Here is a 22,889-nt window from a genome sequence, read left to right as displayed (position 1 = left end):
GATCTCCACCCCATGTGGCAAGGGATGCCACGTGGGGGCTACGGATTTCCTCCGAGTTTGTTGTGCCCTGGGCCGCTGTGACTGCATGAACAACCATCACAACCTTGCCACCACCTCCGTGAACTGGAGTGAAGGTTATAAAATCAACAGATGGGAGTTTTGGCTCAGAGCAGGAGGCAGAGATATTACCTGGCCGCACATTTTGGTACATTGGCATCCCATGAGCTGCCATTCTGGGAGGCAGAGTATTTCTCAGGAAGGAGGTACACAGGTCTCAAAGACGCAGCAAACTGCAGCAAAATGAATCTACAGTCCCTATCATTTTTCAAAATCACGTACTGAGTACCTGTGGGTATGCCAAGTGGCACAAGCAGGTCTGGAGCCTGTGGCTGCCCCAGCTGCAGTGCAGGTGATGGGTGAATTACTGACCATGTGGCGGGGTAGAAACCAGGACGTTCAACTTGCTCCTTCCTGAAGCATTTTGCATACCTCTGGCAATGAGATGCTCACATGAGCATACCCTGAGCGTGCAAACAGCATCTGAGAATGCCTTGGTGGAGAAGAAGGGTGTCCTGAGGCAGAAGCAGTGCCAGCACCGAGCACAGTATCGTGGGGGTGTGATGGGCATCCACACCTCTTTTGCCTCTTACCACCTGATTATCCAGAAACCTGGCTTTCATTTAACAAGGAAAATCCCTAGATCCTCTGTTTGGGAAAGAGGTACTTAGGGCTGAGGCTTGAGGCAACCAAAGTAGCCTGCAGAAAATCCATTTCAGTAGCCCCCAGCAACTGCGAATTTCTCCGTTTTGCCTGGAGCAGTAGTAATGCAATGACCTAGTGATCACATTTGGAACAACTTTTCAACCCACCACAGCAACACATAGGCTTATAGGTGAAACTTCTTCACTGGGAAAACCTTCAAAGACCACTACTGCTGTCTTCAGACCCACCGGTGTGGGGAACACACAGTGGAAATGCCCTGTGTAATGAACTTGTAGGGTTAGAGTTGTTAGTAATGTATGGGCATATACCATACATTAAGTATTTAGCTCAGGCAAGCTGAGCTAAAGTCAAAGGCAGATCAAACAGTCCATGGGATTGGACTTAAAATACTTGAAAGGTGCTTTGGACCAAAATTCAGCGATCAAAAAGAAAGAGACTCTCCTGTTCAGGCTGGCACCTCCCCAGGTGCTGCACTCCACCCAGAGCAGGAGCTGCTGGTGGCAGCAGCCTCAAGCTGATCTCCACAACATTCCTCTCTTTTAAGAGGGCAGAGGGAAATTAATCCTCTCCCTGCCAACACTTGGAAAAAAGTCTTTGTGTACTGTCACCATGCCAGGTCCCCCAAGAGACACCCACGTGAGCCAGGGGTCTACAGCAGACTTCATGGATGGCGCAAGGGTAAGCTTTCCTCTTCGAAAGTCATTCCTGCACAATCTGCATGCCTGCAGGAGAAACCCTGCGCTAGGGGTGCACCGGCTCTCCAGGAAAGCTACAGCTGGGGCAGGTGCTGCAGGTTTTACACCAGAGATTGCTCAGACAAACCTGTCCTTGGCCCATCGAAAGACTGCAAGCTGCAGTGTGTAATACAATACTTTGCAGTACTAAAGGACCTTCTGAATGAGGGTCTCGCATTAATTAATTAAGCCTCAGAGCACCTAGAAGGAAAATCTATCCTATTTTACCAGCAAGTGCAATGAGTATGCAAAGGTCACACAGAATAGAGGAGCAAAGGAAAGAGAGATCCTGGTGTCCTGACTCCTGACTCCTTGCTGCATCTATTAGTTCACGAGTCCCCTACAAAGGACACACATGGAGGACAAAAGGTGACCCACAGCCATGTCCCAAGGGGCACCACACTGAGAAGTTTAATAAGGTGCAGGAGAACGACTAACAGGGTTACACAGATTGAGGCAGGTCAGTAAAGAATATGGCATTAAGAAAATTGATCCTTTCAAAGCCTCCAGCCACATCTTATGTCAGAACCAGACGTGACTTCTGTCTGTGTTTCATACGATACCACCAAGTATCCACCGAAGGGCTTTCCTTCATGTTTAAATAATGAAATGCAATGTAATGCCGACAGGTGCTTTTTCACAGGAGGAAGGGAGACGAAGGGAAAGTGTTTGGGTGGGCTGAGGCAGAGTCCAGGTTTTCCCTGCCTCTCCCACCCGTCCCTGCCCTCCCCTGCCCACATGGCTCGCACGCAGGAGCTCACCAGCGGCTGGATGTGCCCGTCTGTCTGCAGTGCCAAGGAGACAAGCACATGGGCACTGGAAGAGAGAGCAACCCGTATATGATTGGGGTGCGCGTGTGCAGCATAACAGCTACGGTGTCTGTGCAAAAGACGGGAGGCTGTCATGGGGAAGAAAAAGAAATGTGCTTTACAGGTCATCATGGAAGATGGTTGGTATTGCTACGAGATCACTTCAGTTTGGATGCTGCCAAATACTTGAGAAAATGTCTCACGATTTTCCAAGCACATCATTTTCCATCTCTCAAAGATCATGCAATTTCAGTTTGCTCATGCAGGGAACTTTTGTCAATTTGCCAAACTAAAGTAAATATTAAGAGCGTCACTGTAGGAAAAGAATATAATGTATAATCAATAAGGGACGTTCTGCCAAGCTCAGCTGGCGCTTAAGGACTAGCTGTGTAAAGCATCGCGTGTGTAAATCCCAGCAACAAACGCAATTACTCTTTGTTCTTTGTCTTGCAGCTGGAATAGAGATTGATGGACAAGTCGAAAGTGACACAGAGAGCGAAGGTAACGTAGAGATTAAAAAATGCAGTCTTGTGTGAAATACAGCAGGTGATACCTTTTCTTTTTCTCTCTGGCTTGTGACTTGCTCTACAACAGGAACCATTTCATGAGCTACTTGTAAGCAACCAGATTTTTCCCTTGAGGTTTGACTTATAATAGTTATAAGTAAACCACCATTCTTAAGCAGTCTGTCCCCTTTCATCCACGCTCCTGGAGTAGGAGGCTGTCGGAGCCCACATCCCTTGGCAGTCATCCCTAGTAAACCAGGCATCACAGTAAAGCACCACCCTATGCAAGTCTGGGACTGCTTTGCACCACACCAAGATCCTGCTTGCCCCCCCTGTAATGCTTGCTTAGACTGTAACACACTGGTATCTTGATTAATCACGACCACGAGAAGATAAAAATGAAAATGAATTGGAGGCAGGCTGATGGCTGTTAGGAAAATCGGGAAGAGCCAGTGACAGGATTAAAAACAGCTTTAACCCTGTCTGTATAGTAAATAAAGAGAAATAGCTAAGGGGTAGGATTATAACACTAAATAAAGAGAGATAGCTAAGAGGTAAGATCATAACAGCATTGGATAGGTGATAAGAATGTAGATGCTACTGCAAAAATGGTTTACAAATGTGTCTGTATGATCTATAAAATATGAGACAGTAATTAGCAAATGACTGGGATTTACTTTTTTAATCATATCCATCTTTGCCACACAGGCAAACAAGGTAATAAGATAAAAGTAACAGATGAATGCTCCACATTTAACCTAATATTTGATAGGTTGCAAATGAAAACTATCATAGTTGTCTACCCAAAATGAACATTGTCCCAAAGAGGATGGGTGGTCCTTTGACCTAAATCACTAACTGAAATTCAGCTGAGATGCACCATTACATTGTAACTGAAACCTGCGTAATGGCTCTTGAGAAATAAGTTGGAAGCTCCTTCTCATTCTCGGTGACAAGTGTGACACCACCACCTACTAATTTTTTACCACTAGCAAGGAAAAACTATTTGCTTGTTATTAATTTCTAACTTTTCACCAAAACAAAAAAGCAGATACTCAAATTCTTTTTGCTTCTATTTTCTTCGCCTTTTAGGCTGCTCATTTTTCACTCTGGATCCCACTCCAGCACAACTTCCTTCTTCCACTACAACTTTTCCAACCCTGAGGAAAATGCCAAAATTACAAATTTCTTTTTTTTTTTTTGTTTGAAAACTCTGTTTTCACCAGTAAGAAATTTTGGAAAATTAGAAGCCAAAAGAATCTGGAAAACTTACTATTGATTTTAATGTACTTAGTGGCAAAAGGGATGGAGGGGCTTGAGGTTTTTTGAATTATTTTTTCCCCTTTCCATAATACTCTGCAGTTAAATCATGCTCCATTTCAGTCCTTCAAACTGGAAGCACTTCTGACTTCTGGACAAATTAGTTTCTTAGCTTGCAATGCCAATAAGAATGAAAAGTGCATCAGGGACTATCTATTTTTTTTTCTTCTCTGGATATAGACCTTACTATAGAAAAGAAAACTCAGAGAAACAAGACCTGGTGCTGCCTAAGCTGTACCTTTTCTTTATATAAATAGAAGACCTCCATCCTCCGCCTTGAAAAGTAAACAGCTTTCAAGGACATTGCACCAACAAGCACACTACATACTGTTTAACTGGCTGCAATTTCTGTTTCTGTTGCTCTGGTGTGTTTACAGGGCAGAAAGATATCTGTCTGTGCTCTCTGATGGATGGGCTTTTGCATTTGTAACTAACTTCCAATTTTCTTATGGTCACATATCTGTCACTGACGTGCTAAAATGAGTCGTACTGTCTTAAAGGAGAGTTGCATAACCAAAGAGTTGGACGTGGCTCTTGGATGGGGCGTAACGCAAAGTCCATCGAGGTCAATGGGTATCTGCTCATTGACTTTGCTAGGGTTTGCATCAGGCATCCTGGCTGCCTGTGCTTTTCTGATGAATCCTTATTTTGCCAGCACGGAAAGCTAAGTGTTTCCCAAAGCACTTGTTTTTTATCCCTTGCAGAAGATGAAGTAAAGGACAAGAAACCTAAGAAACAGCCCCTCAGGGAAACCAGCAGAGCAAGCAGACTTGAAAGGAAAAAGCGTGAGAAAGACAAAGAAGATGAAAGCAAAGAGGAAGACAGTTGTAGCCAACAAAACAGAGATTCTAGGAGAAACAACTACCAAAGAAAAAACAATGATGGAAAAAAGGCAGGAGAGGAAGGAAGCTGGCAGAGAGAGAGAGGCAAAAAGGCTCCTACCAAAGATCAAAAGGAGTCAGAAAACAAGGGAAGGAAAACAAACAAGAAAGGAAAGGAAGGGGAGAACAAACAGAAGACAGACAGGAAAAACAGGTAATTAAACAATCCCTGAGTACAGTGCCTTGTGTCAGGCTGGCATCAGTATCACCGTGCCAGTGGCATATGGGTCAGAACTGCAAAACCAATAGACTACGAATAAGTTACTGCTCTCCCAAAAAAGATACAACAGTGGAAAACTACTGTGAAATGCCACACAACCAAACTGTTCCCAAGGTCTTCTGTCATTATCATTTCTCAGACGGGATCAGATCCACACATGTAGTGGAGTCCTAGTGCCTACTGCTGGGGGTAGAAAAGCACTTCTAAACAAGACAGCTTCACCGACACAGACCTGGCCACATTTTTTTGGTTGGTCTATGGAAACATTCAGGTTAAAATGGATCTTTCATGTTTTCAAGTTTCCTTCTCTTCCAAATCTTGCTTGTCCCAACCCTCTGCTTCTCCCCATATCTTCCATTTTGTTCTGAAGGTGTGAAAAACATTTCCCCAGAGCCAGCTGAAGCCCTAGACAATGCTTCTGTAGAGGAAGCATGGTCCAAAGCACAATGTCAGGCGAGTTATGGTGGGGTGCAATCACCTCTTCATTATCCTGGCAGGAAGCAGCCTTGCCCTGAGCGCAAAAGGGCCGCGCTGGCATTGCACCGAGCCGGGGGACAGTGAGGCACTGTGCCCACATCAAAGTGGGATGCCCGGGGGCCAGCAGCACTGTGCCCACCCCAAGCAAGACCTCCCCTCTAACTCCTGCGAGTTTTTCTATTTTGTGCCCTTTATTTTGTGTCTCTCCCAGTACTACTTCTGCTTCTTCCAACTCATCCGACGAGGAGTCGCTGTCAGAGGAAGAGCTCGCAATGCTGATGGAGCAGGTGGAGCAAAAGAAAAAACTGATTTCCACCATGAGGAACAAGCCCTGGAGGATGGTGGAGAAGCTCTCGGTGCTCAGGTACCCGTCACACCGGGAACCCACACCGCTGGGGTCTTTGCTGACTGTCAGATGAACTTTGCCTTTCCTAGAAATTGCATGTTTGCTGGTTCTGCTGTAACACACCAGTCTCAGAAAAAGCAACTGGCAGAGCCTGGCCAGCCTGTCTGGGTTTAAATGATCAGAGTTAAAATGTGGAATTTGATTTTCAGCCTCTGTAACCAAAGAACAGACAAGGTGCAAATCTGTTCAACTGATACCCATGGCCAGGTCATTCTACCCTTGTATTTAAAACCAAATGACTCACTACCGTCAGGCTACTTGTTAAAGCAAGCTGTGTGCCTTGGTTTGCTTATTCATGCCCATTGTCAGACAGAAATCAGAGCAGCAAAGTGCCATGTTACTTCACGCTCCTGAGACAGGGCTGCATGGAAAAAACACTGTATTATTTGCAGGTGGTTATGGAGCAAAGATAATATTGCCACCCAGCCCACGCTGAATGTGGGAACAACTCAGGCAGCTGCAGAGACCCCTTAGTGCAGGGCAATGGGGATAGTGGGGCAGGGCAGACCAGGAAAATCAAAACCCACAGGTCAACAGGGAACATCTCATAAAAAACATTCCCACGTCGAGGCAATGATTCAAATCCCAACTCTATTGGTTAAAAATCCTCTGAAACCCCTTTCTATCTATCAGGAGACCTTTCGAAATAGCATTGCAAGGCATGCACAGCCCCATGGGGAGTGGTGATGCCCCCGTTCCATGTTTGCCAAGAGGCTGCTCAAAGCTGCAGTGACCAGGCTGTGAAGGCTGGCAGTCACTGTGTGTCTCTGCTTCTTTCTTTCACACCCTGAAGGCCAAGACCTGCTCTATCTTCCATTAAAATCAGGAGCCTTGAACACTGCCAATTATTTCTAAAAATCTGGGTAAAGATCTATACAGGGAAACTGTATTAAAGCAGCTTTTCTATCTCACAGGCATGCTACAAGCCTGAGCTCATTACAAATAAAATCTTATGACCTTAAAAGTCCAAAGTTCTGCAAGAAAAGAAAAAAAAGAAAAGCAGTATTATTTCTGACACATTTTTGCTTTGGTGTGGCATCCTGGCTAAAATTCTGCCTCGGATCATTTTGATAATGTACCTCCATCCTTTCATCTTATCCTTGAACCATGGCAATCATTACTACCCGCTAATGCACCTAAACAAAATTGTTGCATTACTTGTGCGGGGGTCTCCAGAAAGGCTCTCAAAGTGCTGTACATTCATTAGTTATTTTGGCTGCACAAACTCAACCCTGAGACAAGAAAGGATTAGCCCCATTGCACAGATGAGGAATGTGAAACACAGAGCATGGAACAGTACGTTCAAGACTTAGAAATCTCACTTTAGGTTTGCAAATAAAGTTGCAGGTGATTTTCCCAAGGTTACAGGCTGAACTAGCCAACTATTTCTATCAAGTAGAAGTCCATCTTTCCCACAGACTTAGAATTGCAAAGGACCTCCCAGCTCCGGAAATTTAATCTCTTCTCATGATGTATTAGCAACACCAATATACGATATAATTTTATTCACCAACTAAGCATACTCTAACAGCATCTACCTAAGTTCTTTTCTCTGTATTTCCCTTTAGAAACCCTATTCTAAAACTAAATTCAATTTGCAGCTTGATTTTACTCCTGACTAGCATACGCTCATTTCTCTGGTGCTGAGATTATGCTGTCAGGTCAATTGCACATCTGATATTTATGCAGGGAGGTGTTCGTGGAGGGAAATTCTGCATCCTCTTGGAGTTTGTTTCACTAGAAAATGTTATTTTCTTCCCGACTGAAGCACCAGGAGAGAGAAGTTATAGCAGGCATGCCGGGGTGGGAGAGCTCTGGAGTGAGAGGAACAGGCAGGCTTTTGGTCTACACTTAGGGAGAAGTGTGGAACAAGATTTGGGACACACCTCTGCACGAACCCGAGTGCTTTGGGGACCTGTTAGCCAGCCCTAGGTGGGCGTGCGAGCTTTACATGGCACAGCAACACCACCAGCAGATAGCAGCCAGGACCCAGACCAAACCCCCACCTTCGCACGAGCACGGCTGCTTTCCCACCAGTGCAGGCAGAGGTGAAAAGCTAAAGACCCCTTTGCTGTTTCAATAACCTGCTTGTTTATTCTCCAATTAGGGAGGCACAAGCTTTTGTAGAGAAGTTTGAAGGAGCTCTGGGAAAAGGGAAAGGCAAAAAGTTGTACGCATATAAGATGATGATGGCAAAGGTAAGTGCTGCAATGATGTCAGGGAAAAGCTTGGATACCTTGTTATGTATTCAGCACATTTCTGGTAGAGTTTATTAACCTGTATTTGGCAAAAGGACACCAGGAAATCACAATAAAACTTCCTGCCTGCATTCAAAAAAATACTAGCCAGCTTCTAAATCTATGACTATTACAGAAAGAATAGGGAGAAATTTCCCTCCACCTGAATCTCATTGTGATCTTCCCTGAAGCAAGGGAGGGTTTGCAGGAGCAGGGAAAACCACAGCTTGCTGGTTGCAATCTCCAAAACCTGGATCTGTGAGACAAGGCACCCCTAAAGGGGAGAGAGGCCGTGCCAAAGTCTTGCACTGCCCCATGGACTCCTGTAAAACTTCATCTTTCCCAGTAATGAGAACAGGGAGAATTATGACTGTGTTTTAAGATTGAAATTGGTAGCCAAGTTGCATGTTGTCATGGAGATTATATTGAGAAGTGGAAAAACGGAGCCAGGCCTGAGACGATGAAATCAATGGGAGTTTAGCCACTGGTCTGATGAGGAAGGATTCATGCTCAGAGTTTTATCAAATTAAATTTTGTTTTAAATAGAGTTGGTTCTGCATCAAGTCTTTCAATCCAGAGCGAGGTCTGAATTTTCTACCCCTATATAATATGGTAATCTCATAGCACAACTGCAGCTTTCCAAAAGCCTGGGAAGGTTAAAACTCAGATAATGAATGTGAACACTTGGGGGCGGGGGGCTTTTGGTTTGAAGGTAGCTTCTGAAACAGTCCAGAAGATCAGACCCAGACCAGAGTTTTTACTTTGGACTTTACACCCACTCCTAGCAATACTACCAAACCCTGACATTAGAAAACCCTGCAGATGAAGCAGCCTCCCTCTTTGCATCTCTCTGCTCACTGCGGTGTTGTCTTGTTTCAGAAATGGGTGAAATTTAAGAGAGACTTTGACAATTTTAAAACCCAGTGCATACCCTGGGAGATGAAGATAAAAGAAGTGGAGAGTAAGTGGAAGTTGCTGTGCGGTGGCAGCGAGACATTTTGTAAGACAGCTTTGCCTTCATCCAAACAATGCTCCAGCTCGCTGGTCCCCAGTCTCTGCTCACTCTGGGCACCAGTGCCAAACAAGGAGCACGCACCCTGGGCAGCTCCGGGCTTTGCTGTCTCTATCAGCAGTGGGGACTGTCGGGAGGGTCTTGGGCAACATGCTGGGGAGACCTGAGGATAAAGGAGTCCGGGTCTTGCTGAGGACAGTTTAACCCTCCTAAACTGCTAACCATGAAGTGTCTTCTGGTTTAAGGTCACTTTGGCTCCTCAGTCGCCTCCTACTTCATATTTCTGCGGTGGATGTACGGAGTAAATCTTGTTCTTTTTGGATTAATATTTGGACTGGTTATAATTCCAGAGGTAAGTGCTTAATTCTCCTTTCAGTAATATCATGCCCATTGCTTAACATGAACATGAGATTGATAGCACAAGCAAGTGTCTTACAACAGGCAGCGGTTTAGAAAAATGAAATGTATAAGGATGATTATTTACAAAGAACAACTTACAAGGCTGTTAATGACACAGGAGCAAAAGTTAGACTGAAATCAGGAGACCTAAATGCTATCAAAAATCCTGCCCATCCAACAGCTAAAACAGGAGCTCAAAAACCTAATTTAAGGCTAGTTTTACATTTTGACTAAAGTGAAAAACATGACCTATGAATCCTAGGTACAACTCAGGTCCATAAGAGCCATAAGAAATGGACTGTGCTCTGAAAGTGATTAAGAAACCCCTCCTTTTGGGCCCTCCGAGGGGCACGGCCCCGAGGCAGCAGCCATGACACAGCCCTGCAGGAAAAGCCGTGGAGGGAAGGAAAAAACAATTTCCCAGCACTTTGCCAACTAACATTTGTTTGGGAAATATCCGTTTTCTGTAATTCTAATTCAGATGATTCACAAGGAAGAGTTTTATTTTTAGTTTTTCTATTTCTCGCTGTTCTTGGAGAAGGAAAAGGATCTCATAGCCAACATTATATGATCATTTATCAAAGAATTTTTTAATGTCGCTATTACAGCTCTGGCTAAATTACTTCGTGCAGTCTTTAAAGGCTGTGCAATCCACAGACAGTGGCATCTGTTCTGTTCAATGCAGATCTTTATGGAGCAAAAATGCAGCACAGAGTGTCTCTCCTGAGGACTGTGCTTTTGTTCTTCTCAATGCGGTCGCTCACACTATCGGAAGTAAAAGCTCTGTTTCCTCCCAGGATGAAGAGACATAACCATTAGCACTGAACAACACAAATGAATTTTGTCAGGAACTATGCATATGGTAGAAGACTAAACAGCTTCTGTCTTTAAAGTATGCATACTGTTACTCATTGCCTACTGAGCTGTTACGAATGGAGAGTAGCTGGGCAATAAACATTTAATCATAAATGATTTTAAAATTAATTAGCTCTAAAAAATAAGTGATAGATTATATGCTAGGACCTTTCTAGGCTATGAATGCTAATGAGATATTTTGGTATAGGCACCAGTCAGAGTCTGCTTGTAAATATATTATTAACTGCCCATAGCCCTTGACGTTCTTTGTCTGGACTTCAATAGCTGCTGGACTTGCTGCAAGACCTGCTTTGCTGGTGCCATCAGGAGAAGCTGTGCCATGAAAACTGTTCTTTGCATCATTTTATCATATGCTTTTTGCCCAAACCTAACTGCCCTTCATTTCACCTTGAGATAATTTTTCAATTCAAGACTATATAATACAAAATATACTGCAAGCTCGACCCAGTCCTCTTGACTTCTCTCAGAGGAGGAGTCCTGCATAAATAGGTAAAGCTAATCCCTTTACTGCATTAGACCCGTGAAGTTCAAGCAAAGAACTTCTTGCTAAACTAAGGGCATTTAAACCGCAGCTGTTCATTGAGTTCCTTGGCAAAATACTTCCTGTGCAATGGATGTTATCAGGGAAAGGCCAGTCCTCTGGTTATTTGGGTGAAATTAATTCTAAATACTTTAAACTGCTGCTCCGGTATTAAGAAATAAAATATATATTAAAATCAACAAAAAGGAAAACCAACCAAAAGCAAACCAATAGGGACGCGTTAAGAAAAAAACTGCAAAAAACTGTACAGCGTGTTATACTATACATGCATCACTGCTACTGATGTTCACCAGGTCCTGATGGGAATGCCATACGGGAGCATGCCAAGGAAAACCGTACCCCGGGCTGAACAAGCAACAGCTATGGATTTTTCAGTTCTTTGGGATTTTGAGGTAAGCACAGGAGCGTTAATCATAAGAGATCAGTTGAATACCTCCTAAAACCCTTCAGAAGTTAGTGGCGCTACAGGGATGAATTTGTTCCAAGATAAACCAGCAATGCACCTATTTCTTCCAGAAGACACCTGCTGCCACAAAATCTTTGTGGATCTCCAGAGATTTCTGGCCAAAACAGCATGTGCACATGCAGGCACCTGCATATGGATTTGAACTACTTCCATATGCATATGTGCTGGCTGGCATATGTCACACACGTGTATGTGCGTATACACACAAACACACACAGACGTATATTCCTTGGGTTTGCAGGAATAAAGCAGATGCACTTTTATTCCAAAAGGGACATATCACATCCCAACACGGCTGACTAACACCACCCAAAATATGTCTGTCTGAGGTCAATGAGGTGCAACGGGACGAAGTAAAATCTACTAAGGCCAGTAGAATTATACAGTTCCACACTGAAGGAAGCTAAAGCAGATTTAGGAACCATGTGTCCTTTTACGTACACAGTATTTTTATTCATGAAGCACAAGAAGCCAAAGTTAGGTTTTTCTATGAGCATTAGTAGAAGCAGGTGACTATGTAAACTGCTCAGTGATGAGCTTCGTGCAACTCACTTAAACCATGTTCACAGAGTTGCCTCGTGGACTCAGGCAAAAAAAAAAGATCCTTTTTCAGAGGAAAAAACACCCAATAAATATATTTCTGCTCTATTTTAAATCTACACAGAACATCTATAGAAATCTATGTCATCTCAAATTCATAATGTAGAATTTTATTCTGAAAAAAACCAAAAAAAATTATATGCAGAAGAGCCATTTTACTTCCAACTAGAAAGGCAGCCAGCATGCAGGTGAAATGCAAGAGCTGCTCCAAACCAGGCAGCCAGAAGGTGAGTTCAAGCTGCAGACCCCCTTCGCAGGCAAGGAGCACCTTGCCATAGCACTGAACTTGCTCATAGCCTTGGGAAGGGGATCGCTCCCCACGTCCCTGCCATCCCTGTTCCCCTGAAATATTTAGATGAGCCTGAAGCTGGAACCAAAGTTTAGGACTTGACCCAAAGGGAAAGCCAGAGTTTCCAGACACCTGCAAGTGCTTGGCTGCAACCCTGACTCACAACCTCCCCCCCCCAGTTACTCTTTGCCTTTGAAGATTTAGGCCAAAGGGATTAAGTGTTTTTAGAGGACAGCCCAAAAAAGAAAAAGATGTGTGCAAGGGGTGAAGAGATTCTGCTGTGGCCGATACCTTGGGATCTGACTTTCAAAGCTGCTACTTCTGGAAATATTTTTTAAATGCTTGTTGGTGCTGGCCTACACATTACAGGCATGGGACCCAGTCCTTCTGTAATAAGCCCCATCACTATTTCCTTAGCTAAAAAAAACCCCAACAACTACTTTAATGTAAGCCAGGTTATTTAAATGAATTTATTAATAAGGCTTCAAATATTGGTGTGTCTAGGAACCTGACAGGGCCAGACCTCCATTCAACACCCATTTTCTGCTGAGGATCCTTTTAGCTCTTGCTCTCCCCCAGCACTTTCATCCACTTGCCAGAATCCAAAATTCAAAGGTGAATTAGCAACATTTTGAATAACATTACACTAAATGAAAAGCTCATTTGAGCAGACCACTAAAAAGACAAGAAGCAGCATTTAAACTCATTCATCTAGGGAAAAAAAAACAAAAACAAAAACAAAAAAAACAACAAAAATAAAACTCCAAAACAAACAAAAAAAACGCCTGCAGGAGTGTTGCCGTACTGCAGCTGCTGCTTTTATCTGGGAGACCATAAACCGTACACATATCTGTAAGGAAATTTACTCTTGGATGATGCTGTACCATTGCATGAAAGGCTGGCTACCATGACCTGCCAGTCTCCTGGCTGTGGCTTAGCGCATACGTCTATATTCCCCTGCTGTCACCGAGGGCTTGATCCTCTGAACCCCTCTGCCGTACACATCCCCATCCCGTACCCACTCCCTTGCTGCTTGACACCAGGGAGCGATCACGCAAGCTTGAGAAGCAATCTCCAGCTATGGGGCACCGATGTACACCTATACCCTCTGCAGCCAGAAGATGTCAAATGAAACCCTTCACAGAGGCTTGCCCTTTGAAAATGAACAGATACTTATTTCAGCATGCTCCACAGGAGAGGTGCAACAGGGAAATGTATTTCAGAGCAGGCATAAAATGAAGAGTCAATACTGTGATCCTGAAAAATGCATTTCAGGAGAGAGGAGCCAGGGAAATGGATGCTTTGGCAGCAAGGAGGTCACATCATGGATTTCTAGAGAAGCAGAAAGGAATAAATCTCACTTGGACACCAGACACCATGTCTCACAAATGGAGTTTAAAGAACATGCTGGATGATGTGAGCAGAGAAACTAATTTTTCAGTCTCCCCCATTTGATGAATCAAAAAGACAAAGGTTTGGGATTACAATCTGAGAAAAAACCTTCACTAGCGCGTTCCAGGAACATTATATTTTATGAGGCTTTCCTCATTACACCTCTCCAGCACATGTTATACGTAACATGCCAGGAGCCCCAAGCAGCCATGGTGTGGTGTGCCAGCCACAGGCTTGCTGCATTTCCCGAGTGGCTCAGCAGCGCTGGCAGAAACACGTGCAGAGTTGTCCTGTACCTGTGGCACTGCGCTTTGTGCAGGGCAAACACGCAGTTAATGTGGCACCCAGCGATACCAAAGCTTTGTATTAGGTTAGGAATGAAAAAACCTAGCGCTTTGGGGGAGCTTAGTCTAATTGATTAAATGAAGGTGGTCAAAGACTGGAAGAGAGGCCCAGAAAGGTTGTGGGATCTCCACCCTTAGAGATTTTCAAAACTCAGCTGGACGTGGCCCCGAGCCAGAGCACTTAATTTTGAAATTGGCTCTGCTTTGAGCAGGGGGCTTGACTAGATGACCCCCAGAGGTCCCTTCCCATGTAAATTATTCAATGTCTCTAAACAAGATCCATTACAGAGCCTCTGATAGGAGCTTCAAGTTATGTCTCAATTTTGGTCTTTCCAAAGGCTTGATCAGAGGGGAGCTTACTCAAATATCATGGCCAGACTGATTAACTACACTTAACTTATGAGCTGAAAGACAACAGGCAAAAAAAAGAGAAGTACAATATGCAACGATACACATCAACTTGGACGAGATATGACAGAAAAATAGGGAGAGATTGCTAATGCAGATTAGGAGATCTGCACCCTCCTTGAATGCCCAACAGCTTGTACAACAAAAAATAGATCTACTTGAGACAACATGGTTGATATTGTGTCTGAGCTCTGCTTTCCACAGGAAAGTAATGCTTTGATTTTAGTCTTTAGTTATATTTGCTCTGCAGGTGGTAGCTAGTAAAAGGAACTAAGTCTGCAGGGTACCAAGCATCAGCTGCCTCCTGGCTGAAAGGAAAAGTTTCATATCGTGGTGGCAAACCCCTTTGCTACAGCATTTCTACAAGATCTGAGTGTTTGATACTGGCTTAGAGAAGCAGGTGGGCTACAGCCACAAAGAGCAATAAGGAGGTTTTTCTGGAAGGGATGAAACAGTGATGGATAAAAACTACAGTTTAGTTTTGAGCCAGTATCCTCTGACGTGCTCTCCCTCTTCTCCCCTCTCTTAGGAGGATAAGCTCTTAGGAGGATGGTTTTCAAAGGTGACAGGGCAGCAAACAGCCTAGAATGAGACACTAAAAATTCTTCCAAGTTCGTTTGCTTTGTTTTAAATCTTCAGTTTTCACCAGAAACCTCTTTCCTGCAGAAGAAAAGCTGCACAGCTTACACAAAGGTTTGCTTTTGCTTTTTCTCCAGGGCTACATCAAATACTCGGCGCTCTTTTACGGCTACTACAACAACCAGCGGACAATTGGCTGGTTAAAATACAGGCTACCAATGGCATATTTCATGGTGGGGATCAGCATATTCGGCTACAGCCTGATGGTTGTTATAAGATCGTAAGTATGGCTGGCATTGCCTTCTCTGCAAGATCCACCCAGATGTGTATCGCAGCTGGGTTGCCCTCCATGGGCATAGCTCGTGGCTCAGTCCAGCCTTGGCCAGATGGCTGGGGGAACGTGGGGCAAAGGGGTTTGCGTGCCTGTTGTGTTCATGCACTCGGCCTCAGCATCCACCCCTGGCTCTGGCAGGCTGGGTGGACCTGGGCAGTCCCCTGCCTCAGCCATGTGCTCACACGCATTATTTTGAACCCTCCCACCTCCTCCTCCAGCCATTTTCCACCTCCTCCTCTCTGGATCACTTTAACCCTTCCTCCAACATTACTACAGGGCCATCAAACAGGTGGATTTTGTACATGAAGAAGGATTTTACATACAGTGAATTTCAAAGCCTCCTTTTCCTATCCTTTCATTGCAAAAAAAAAAACATTCCTGAAAGCCCATGTGAGTCACACAGATGGTGCGAGGGGTACAGAAAAGAGGCAAATGCTACCAGACTGCTTTTGATGCATCCCCAAAATGATCAGTGGAGTTTTAAAGCGTGGCCCCGATGTCTGTGCCCCTGGTGCACTGTCCCCGAGTACCCAGGGCACCGAGGATGCAGCTGAGGCACGTCTTGCTGCTGAGATGATCTCTGCAAAGCCAAAAATAAAAAAAAAAAACCCTGTCTCTGCCTGGAGGGCACACCATGCAAAGGTTTTCCTTTCTTTGCAAGAAAGAATAAGCCCATGGATTTGTATTGCTGCTGAAACAGGCCCTATTGCTGTGCAGTAGAAAGGGCCTCTTGAGCCTTTGGCTGGAGTGGGACATGGAGATTTGCTGTACATTTGCCATGAAATTGCAGCATCTATTGTCTCGCCTTCCTTGAGGGACCGGTGCTAGGAACTCTAGTGGGAGTTACAGAAGGATTTCAGGGATCAAATAATAGAGAGGAAACAGCAGAATCCATATCTGCTCCTATGCTGATTAACAAGAATAATCCTTTTTCTCTCCCTGCACGATTTGCTGCAAGCTCTTTGGTTCCAGCATTGTGCAACTACTGAAGTCTCACCAAAACTTTGTGTTGCAGCAGGTGTATTGGACAGCACCAGTTGTTTTTGACTAAATTTAACTAACAAAAGGTAACCATAATCATATACTGTACCCTAGGACCCATAAGCACTTAAATAGACTTTCTTCAGGCCCTAGCTAGTGAAAGTAATCCTTAACCTGCTTTAATCACCTACGCTAGGTTTTTTTCTACATTACTGTTTTTAATACAAGACCTGCATAGCCCTGAAGACCCCGTTTGACAGTTCAGTCCTCCTTAAACCTAAAGGCCAACGGCATGTGTTAGACAGTTGCACCCAAACCTCAAGAACAGTCACCCCGCTCCTTCCTGACCCAGCAGCAATCCCAAGCCACCGGCGCTGCTTTGCAAAGCTGAAGGACACCTGGTGGCTCTGTGAAACACTGACTTTGTCACTGCACGTGTCCTTACACAGGATGGCACGCAATGCCAATGAAAGTACAGCAGACGGGGACGATGACAACTTCATTTTCAGCTGGAAAATGTTCACCAGCTGGGACTACCTCATTGGCAACCCAGAGACAGCGGACAACAAGTTTGCATCCATCACCACCAGCTTCAAGGTAACCCTAATCAGCATTTCTATGTCTGCTTCTGGGGATGCTTCCAGCACCTACCATGGCAGAGGTTTAAGGGGAAATCTGGGTACCTGTGCAGCATTTCTCTGTACAAACAGGGTATGGTGCTGAACCATGGCAGCTCCAGCTCCCATGCTCTGGGTCACCCCAACCCCCTTTTCAGGATTTGAAAAAATTTTGTTTTACTTCAGAGCGCAATTCCCCCACCTCATTTCCCTGGGACACGGCAGGCTGTTTGCCACTTGATGTCTTTCAGTCAAACCAGGATGCCTGTATGAAGCTTAGTTTGAACTTATCACAAACTACCAAGTTCAATATAGCCAGAAGAGCATGGGATTGCATTGCACAGGGTGGAAAACCATCTGATGTTCCCTCAGGCTCGGTGCTGCGAGATACTCGCTCCAATTCTGTGAGCACCCCTGCTTTTTCAGGAGTCTATTGTGGACGAGCAAGAAAGCAACAAGGATGAGAACATCCACCTGAGGAGGTTCCTGCGGGTTTTGGCCAACGTCCTCATCATATGCTGCTTGTGTGGGAGTGGCTACCTCATTTATTTCGTGGTGAAACGCTCCCAGACGTTTTCCAAAATGCAAAACGTTGGGTGGTATGAAAGAAATGAGGTAAGGGAACTTTGCTTCCAGCTTTCTGCTGTGATAATTTGCCTTAGACATCAGCATAATCGTTGCCACAGCTTGAGGACAGCATCCAAGGCAGAGGGATTCTCTACCAGGGCCCAGAAGTCCCCTTCGGGACCTTTGTACTTGTTTTAGCTGGGAAGAACATTGATCTCACTGAGAGTTTCCAGGGCAAAAAGAGGATAATCCTCTTACAATAAATCACAATAAAAGTCAAAGGGTCTTCAGCACTTACAACACTGACCATTTTCTAAAGAATCTACCTCAAGTTGCATATTAATGCTTACAAACTCTGTTGTATTATAAAGCTCTCTGGGTGTTAGAAACGTCCATGATCAGACATAAAGCTGGACTCAGATCTTTATCATCCATCTTGAATTATGGGAATAAGATTTTAGAACCTGAACTTTATTTGTAAAAATTTTTCTGTCTGATTTTGGAATGAGAATTGCAAATCTTGAAGCTCTTCACAAAAAAAAAAAGTTTCAACCTATGGAAAGGTTTAATTTCAATGTACACTGCATTATCATGTATTTATATATCAAAGCCAAATTAAATTCAAAGCCATGCATTTTCATAATTCCCTCCAAAAACATTAGCAAGGCAGCACTTTCTCACAAAATGCTTTGATTTATTTCAGTGAACTTTTCCCAAAGAAAAAAAATCCTATTAAAAAAAAAAGAGTTTAATGCCTGAGACTTTCCTGGTGATAACTTGAGATCTGAATATATGCAGTTCTCAGTACTGTTCCCTCTCCTGGAAAGAAAAGCACAAAAAAAGAGACCTGTGAGTCAGAGCCTTCCAGCAGCTGTACAAACACAGTCCGCTGCAGGCCAACGGGCACAGTACAGCTGTAAAAAAAGACAGAGCCTGCAAGTCATGCCTGAGCTAACGCTGACTTGCCAATGACCTCATTGACCACAGTACAACTTAGCATCTCGCACCATACAGAGGAACAAAAATACCACTAGAACATATTTTCTTGAGCTGCAAAACTGAGTCCTTGATGTACTTCCATTCAAATCCATAATTGCCTATTGCAAAAGCAAAGGTGCTGAACCTGGAAAATAAACATTAGCATCGACTAATTATCTTTATGCACACAAGCCAAGTCTTGCGCTTCCTCCAAAACTAAAATAAGAACCTCGGAGCTGATGCAAGCAGTACTACGAGGGAGTTGAGGAACCTAAATATTCATGAGTCTGGACTGATAGGGAACAAATTCTTCAGAGCCCATCCCTTTGAGACAACAGCAAAAGTGCTCCTGCAAGAGCAAGCCGTGCAACCCAGCCCTGAAGTTTGACACTGTGCTGCCTGCACACTAAGCAAAGCCAGAAGCTGAGCTCGCTTTGGCTCCCTCCCCTTTATAAATCCTTCAGAAATCTCCAACCAGTTGCTGACAGCCCTCGCTCTGCTCAAAGATAGTTGCTCTTGTTACTGTCAGTGGTAATCTCTTTTTCCTCACGTGGCAGGTTGAAATTGTGATGTCCTTGCTGGGCATGTTTTGCCCTCCGCTGTTTGAAACCATTGCTGCACTAGAAAATTACCATCCCCGCATTGGGCTGAAGTGGCAGCTAGGGCGGATCTTCGCGCTCTTCCTTGGGAACCTCTACACGTTTTTGTTGGCCTTGATGGATGATGTCAATGAAAAAGTAAGACCTGAGCCAAAAAGCCACATTCACTAGCATTTTCCAGAGCTGCGGGTGAGCACAGCCTGTCCCTGCAGCCAACAGGGATGATCACCCCCTTTGCACCAGGCGCTTCCACTGTCCCCAGTCCTCTGGAGCATCGGCTGCAGCACCTCAGGGAGACTCACTGACCAGAGGGGTTTCCAGAGAGGCTTCTCTTTACAGCCCTGAAAAGAGAGTGGTTATTGTCTCCTATAATCATGGCATGTTAGAGTGATTTTTTTCTCATCTGACACCGTTTGCAATTTCTATTAACACAGACCTCGAGGATATAGTTTATAATCCTCTTCCCCTACCCTCCCCTCTTTAACGTTATCCTGGTAGCGTGTTGCAGGCAGATAACTGCAGGAAAGGATAAATGTCTAACTGATCCGCAGAAAAAAATGACTCTGTTTTAAGCTGAGAAGAATTGGAGGAATTGCAGTGGTTTGCTCTGCCCTGAAAAATTACGAAGCAAGTGAGGAAGGAGGACTGGGTGGAGGCTCCCTCTGCACACTGTAGTCTTGAAAGAGGTCTGGCTCCTCCACGTGCAGGGAGCAGGCTGCTAGCTCCCCAAAACTCACGGTGCTCCAATCTGCTTTTGGTCTCGAAGGGCTGCTGCTCCCCTGCTCCCAGCAAAAGGGAGGGAGTTTCTGTGCTATTGCCAGCACTGCAACTTTGTTGTAAGCAGGTGATTATATGACAGGTAGTAACAGGCAGGGATGACGGGAGGAACCCAACACCTTGAGTTTCTCCAAACACGTCTTCTGGGACTCCTATTTCCTGACATTTTTGGCTGAGGGGGCTCTCTTTATTGCAGCTGGCTGAAGAAGATGTGGTGAAGAACATCACGCACTGGACGCTGCTTGGCCACCACAACTCGTCCGTGGGGAATGGCAGCACTGCCACGCCACCTCCCCTTGATCCTGCAGATGTGCCCAGGGGGCCCTGCTGGGAGACAACCGTCGGCATTGTAAGAAATTAGTTACGTAGTAAGTCCCGAGGGTGGTTTGGGGTGGGTTTTTTTTTGTTGTTCATGCTTTTAGCATTTCCAAGCTTGAAGTTTTCCTCTCAAATGACGTCTCCTTTCCCGATTCTCACATAGCAGCACCAAGGCAGTGTAAGTCCTTGGCCACAGTTCTCAAGCCATGGTGGTGAAATCCCCAGCTGGAAGCGCCCAGGGCACATGCAGCTCTGCGGCACTTGCCGCGAAGAGCACAGAAGGCTGGGTAGTCTGCAGCCATGCCTGCATCGTGGTTTTGTTCAGATCATGACTGCATCTTTGAAGCAAACCTGTGTTCTCCCTTATTGCTGCACTTCAGTTCACGTTGCAGAGTGGCTTTGGAGCGCAAGTAAAACCCAACCAGAGGACATGCCTTAAGGGAACTCCTGACATGTCCCAACATCTAACGCATCGTGAGGCCATGGGATGAGAGCAGAATTAGGCAAAAATAACCTCCCTGGAATGCATCCTGGGTGGCCTTCAACTCCTCAGAGTTTCACCCCACAAACCCACCCTACAACCTTCACCTTGCACCAAAAAGTTCTGCAGCCAGACTATGCACAACTTAAGTAATTGCTTTTACTTTTTATTGGCTGATATAGATACCTAGGTCTTACCAAGCTACAAGGCTATGAATTACTATGTACACCCAATGGGTCTTCACTAGCCAGTCATTGTCAGTCAAGTGGAGAAAGACCAGCCACCATCACTCCTCAGAAGGGGCTGATCCCCAGTGCAGCTGAGCTGTCATCCTCCACATCTTTGGTTTTTCCCCTCAGACTTGTAAACCTTTTCTTGTAAGTGTTTTTCCTTTTGAATCCTTGGGACATCAGCTATCTCCATCCTACAAGTCTTCTGCCTGCAATCTTACCCTTCTTTTCTTGCACATCTCCCCTCTCCACACTTCCTTGCAGCTCTTCTTTACAACTGAGCAATTTCCTCAGGATTCCACATAAAGGTTGTGGAGCTGAGCCATAGCAGAGCTATGCACAGTTAAAATTACCCTCAGTGCAAGTATGTTTTACACCAGCGTTATTGCAGCATTAGCATTCTGCTTCCGTTTTACGTGCTGCCACAACATATATTGTAGTCAATAATGCTAGCAGCAACTATCAGGGCTACTGGCTGTAACAGAGCTTGTGGTTCCCAAGCACAGAGGTAAAGCCTAGGCACTGCCAAGTGCCATGCCAATGCTCATGGCATGCTTTTCTGAAGGTTACTGTCATATAAAGACAAATGGCTTAATTAAAAAATACAGTAATGAATGCGCTACTGAAATTACAGGAGCTAAATGTTTTTTCCTTGTTTTAAATTGCAGGAGTTCGTAAGGCTCACCGTGTCTGATATCCTGGTGACCTACATAACCATCCTGGTGGGAGATTTCATCCGAGCTTGCTTCGTCAGATTTGTGAATTACTGTTGGTGCTGGGACCTAGAGGCTGGATTTGTAAGTCAGTGTCTTATAGCTGAGAAGATAGAAGTAATTTAGGGCCATTTGGTCAAATGCTACAAACAGATTGGTTTTGAATGCTTCCAGTGGTCCTCCAGTCTTGTCTGATAATTTAATTGATGTAGGTGGTCTCTGCATCACTCCTCTGGATCAATCAGTTCCATCCCAGAAAGAACCCTACAAAAATGCAGTTCTCTCCTCAACCTCAGGACTTTAAAACGTGAAGTTGAGTTAAAAAAAAATTAATCTGATGTTCATTCAGTTGCTATAACCCCAAACCTTTGGGCCCTTCTATACCTCTTCCTAAAGCCCCAGACCTTCCTGTTCATTGCCCACACCACAGGCAGCAGCATGCTTTACTCGCAGCACCATCTCCTGATCGATGCTAGAAGCTGGTGTTAATTCTGCTGTAGCTGAGCAAGGAGCGTTTCCTTCCCCTCTCATGTATGCATAACACAACAGCACTGGACTCTTTGGTATTCATAAAGGCTACATTACCAAAGCAGCCAGTACTGGAGCTGCACAAATACAGAAAAAACTAACGAAAGAAAAAAGTCCATTTTTTCACATAAGAAGTGACAAAACCAGATGGATTCAGATAGAGATGGAAAAACCTTGTAAGATTACAATTATAGCAGTGCACCAGCTGCCTAGCTGTCATCCTGGGAGGGTTTCCAGGAGGAGTCTGGAGAGGAGCAAAGAGGAGGACTTTGCTGTTGTCTACAGGGGCCTGGTCAAGCAAGGGCAATTGGGGTACAAGAGGCATTTTTCTGCCTGTGGAGCTCTTTGTATTTCTTCTAGGGGAGGCAGAGGACATTCCCCAGGGTGGCTGAGGGACTTCAGAGCTCGGAGGACCCCCCTGGCAGCCAAGCAGCATGAAATTGCTCCCATTGCACATGCTCACAGATCACGGTCTTGTTGAAGGTTCTGGTTTCTGCCTTCTGGCCGTGTCCGCCTCTCACTTTGTTAGCTGCCTTTGATTTTTTTT

General features: G+C 44.8%; 1 protein-coding gene across 1 annotated transcript in view; it reads left to right on the top strand.

Annotated features, from left to right (window-relative positions):
• Positions 1 to 2,360: 2,360 nt before the first annotated feature.
• Positions 2,361 to 22,889, top strand: part of TMC2 (transmembrane channel like 2) — a 34,368-nt gene continuing 13,839 nt past the window's right edge. Inside the window, exons 1-14 of the mRNA XM_087750009.1 lie at positions 2,361 to 2,406; positions 2,720 to 2,767; positions 4,797 to 5,127; positions 5,882 to 6,034; positions 8,184 to 8,274; positions 9,193 to 9,274; positions 9,571 to 9,677; positions 11,435 to 11,533; positions 15,357 to 15,499; positions 16,984 to 17,131; positions 17,578 to 17,766; positions 19,254 to 19,433; positions 20,269 to 20,421; positions 21,770 to 21,898. Coding sequence (XP_087606135.1) covers positions 2,361 to 2,406; positions 2,720 to 2,767; positions 4,797 to 5,127; positions 5,882 to 6,034; positions 8,184 to 8,274; positions 9,193 to 9,274; positions 9,571 to 9,677; positions 11,435 to 11,533; positions 15,357 to 15,499; positions 16,984 to 17,131; positions 17,578 to 17,766; positions 19,254 to 19,433; positions 20,269 to 20,421; positions 21,770 to 21,898 — 1,899 coding nt within the window. The remainder of the gene's footprint in view (positions 2,407 to 2,719; positions 2,768 to 4,796; positions 5,128 to 5,881; positions 6,035 to 8,183; positions 8,275 to 9,192; positions 9,275 to 9,570; positions 9,678 to 11,434; positions 11,534 to 15,356; positions 15,500 to 16,983; positions 17,132 to 17,577; positions 17,767 to 19,253; positions 19,434 to 20,268; positions 20,422 to 21,769; positions 21,899 to 22,889) is intronic.

The sequence above is a fragment of the Nipponia nippon genome, unplaced genomic scaffold, assembly GCF_047370975.1.
Source record: "Nipponia nippon isolate SJK-2023a ecotype South Korea unplaced genomic scaffold, ASM4737097v1 scaffold_1, whole genome shotgun sequence".
NCBI classification, from domain to species: domain Eukaryota; kingdom Metazoa; phylum Chordata; class Aves; order Pelecaniformes; family Threskiornithidae; genus Nipponia; species Nipponia nippon.
Note: the sequence above shows the minus strand (reverse complement) of the source record. Positions and strands in the feature narration are given on the sequence as shown.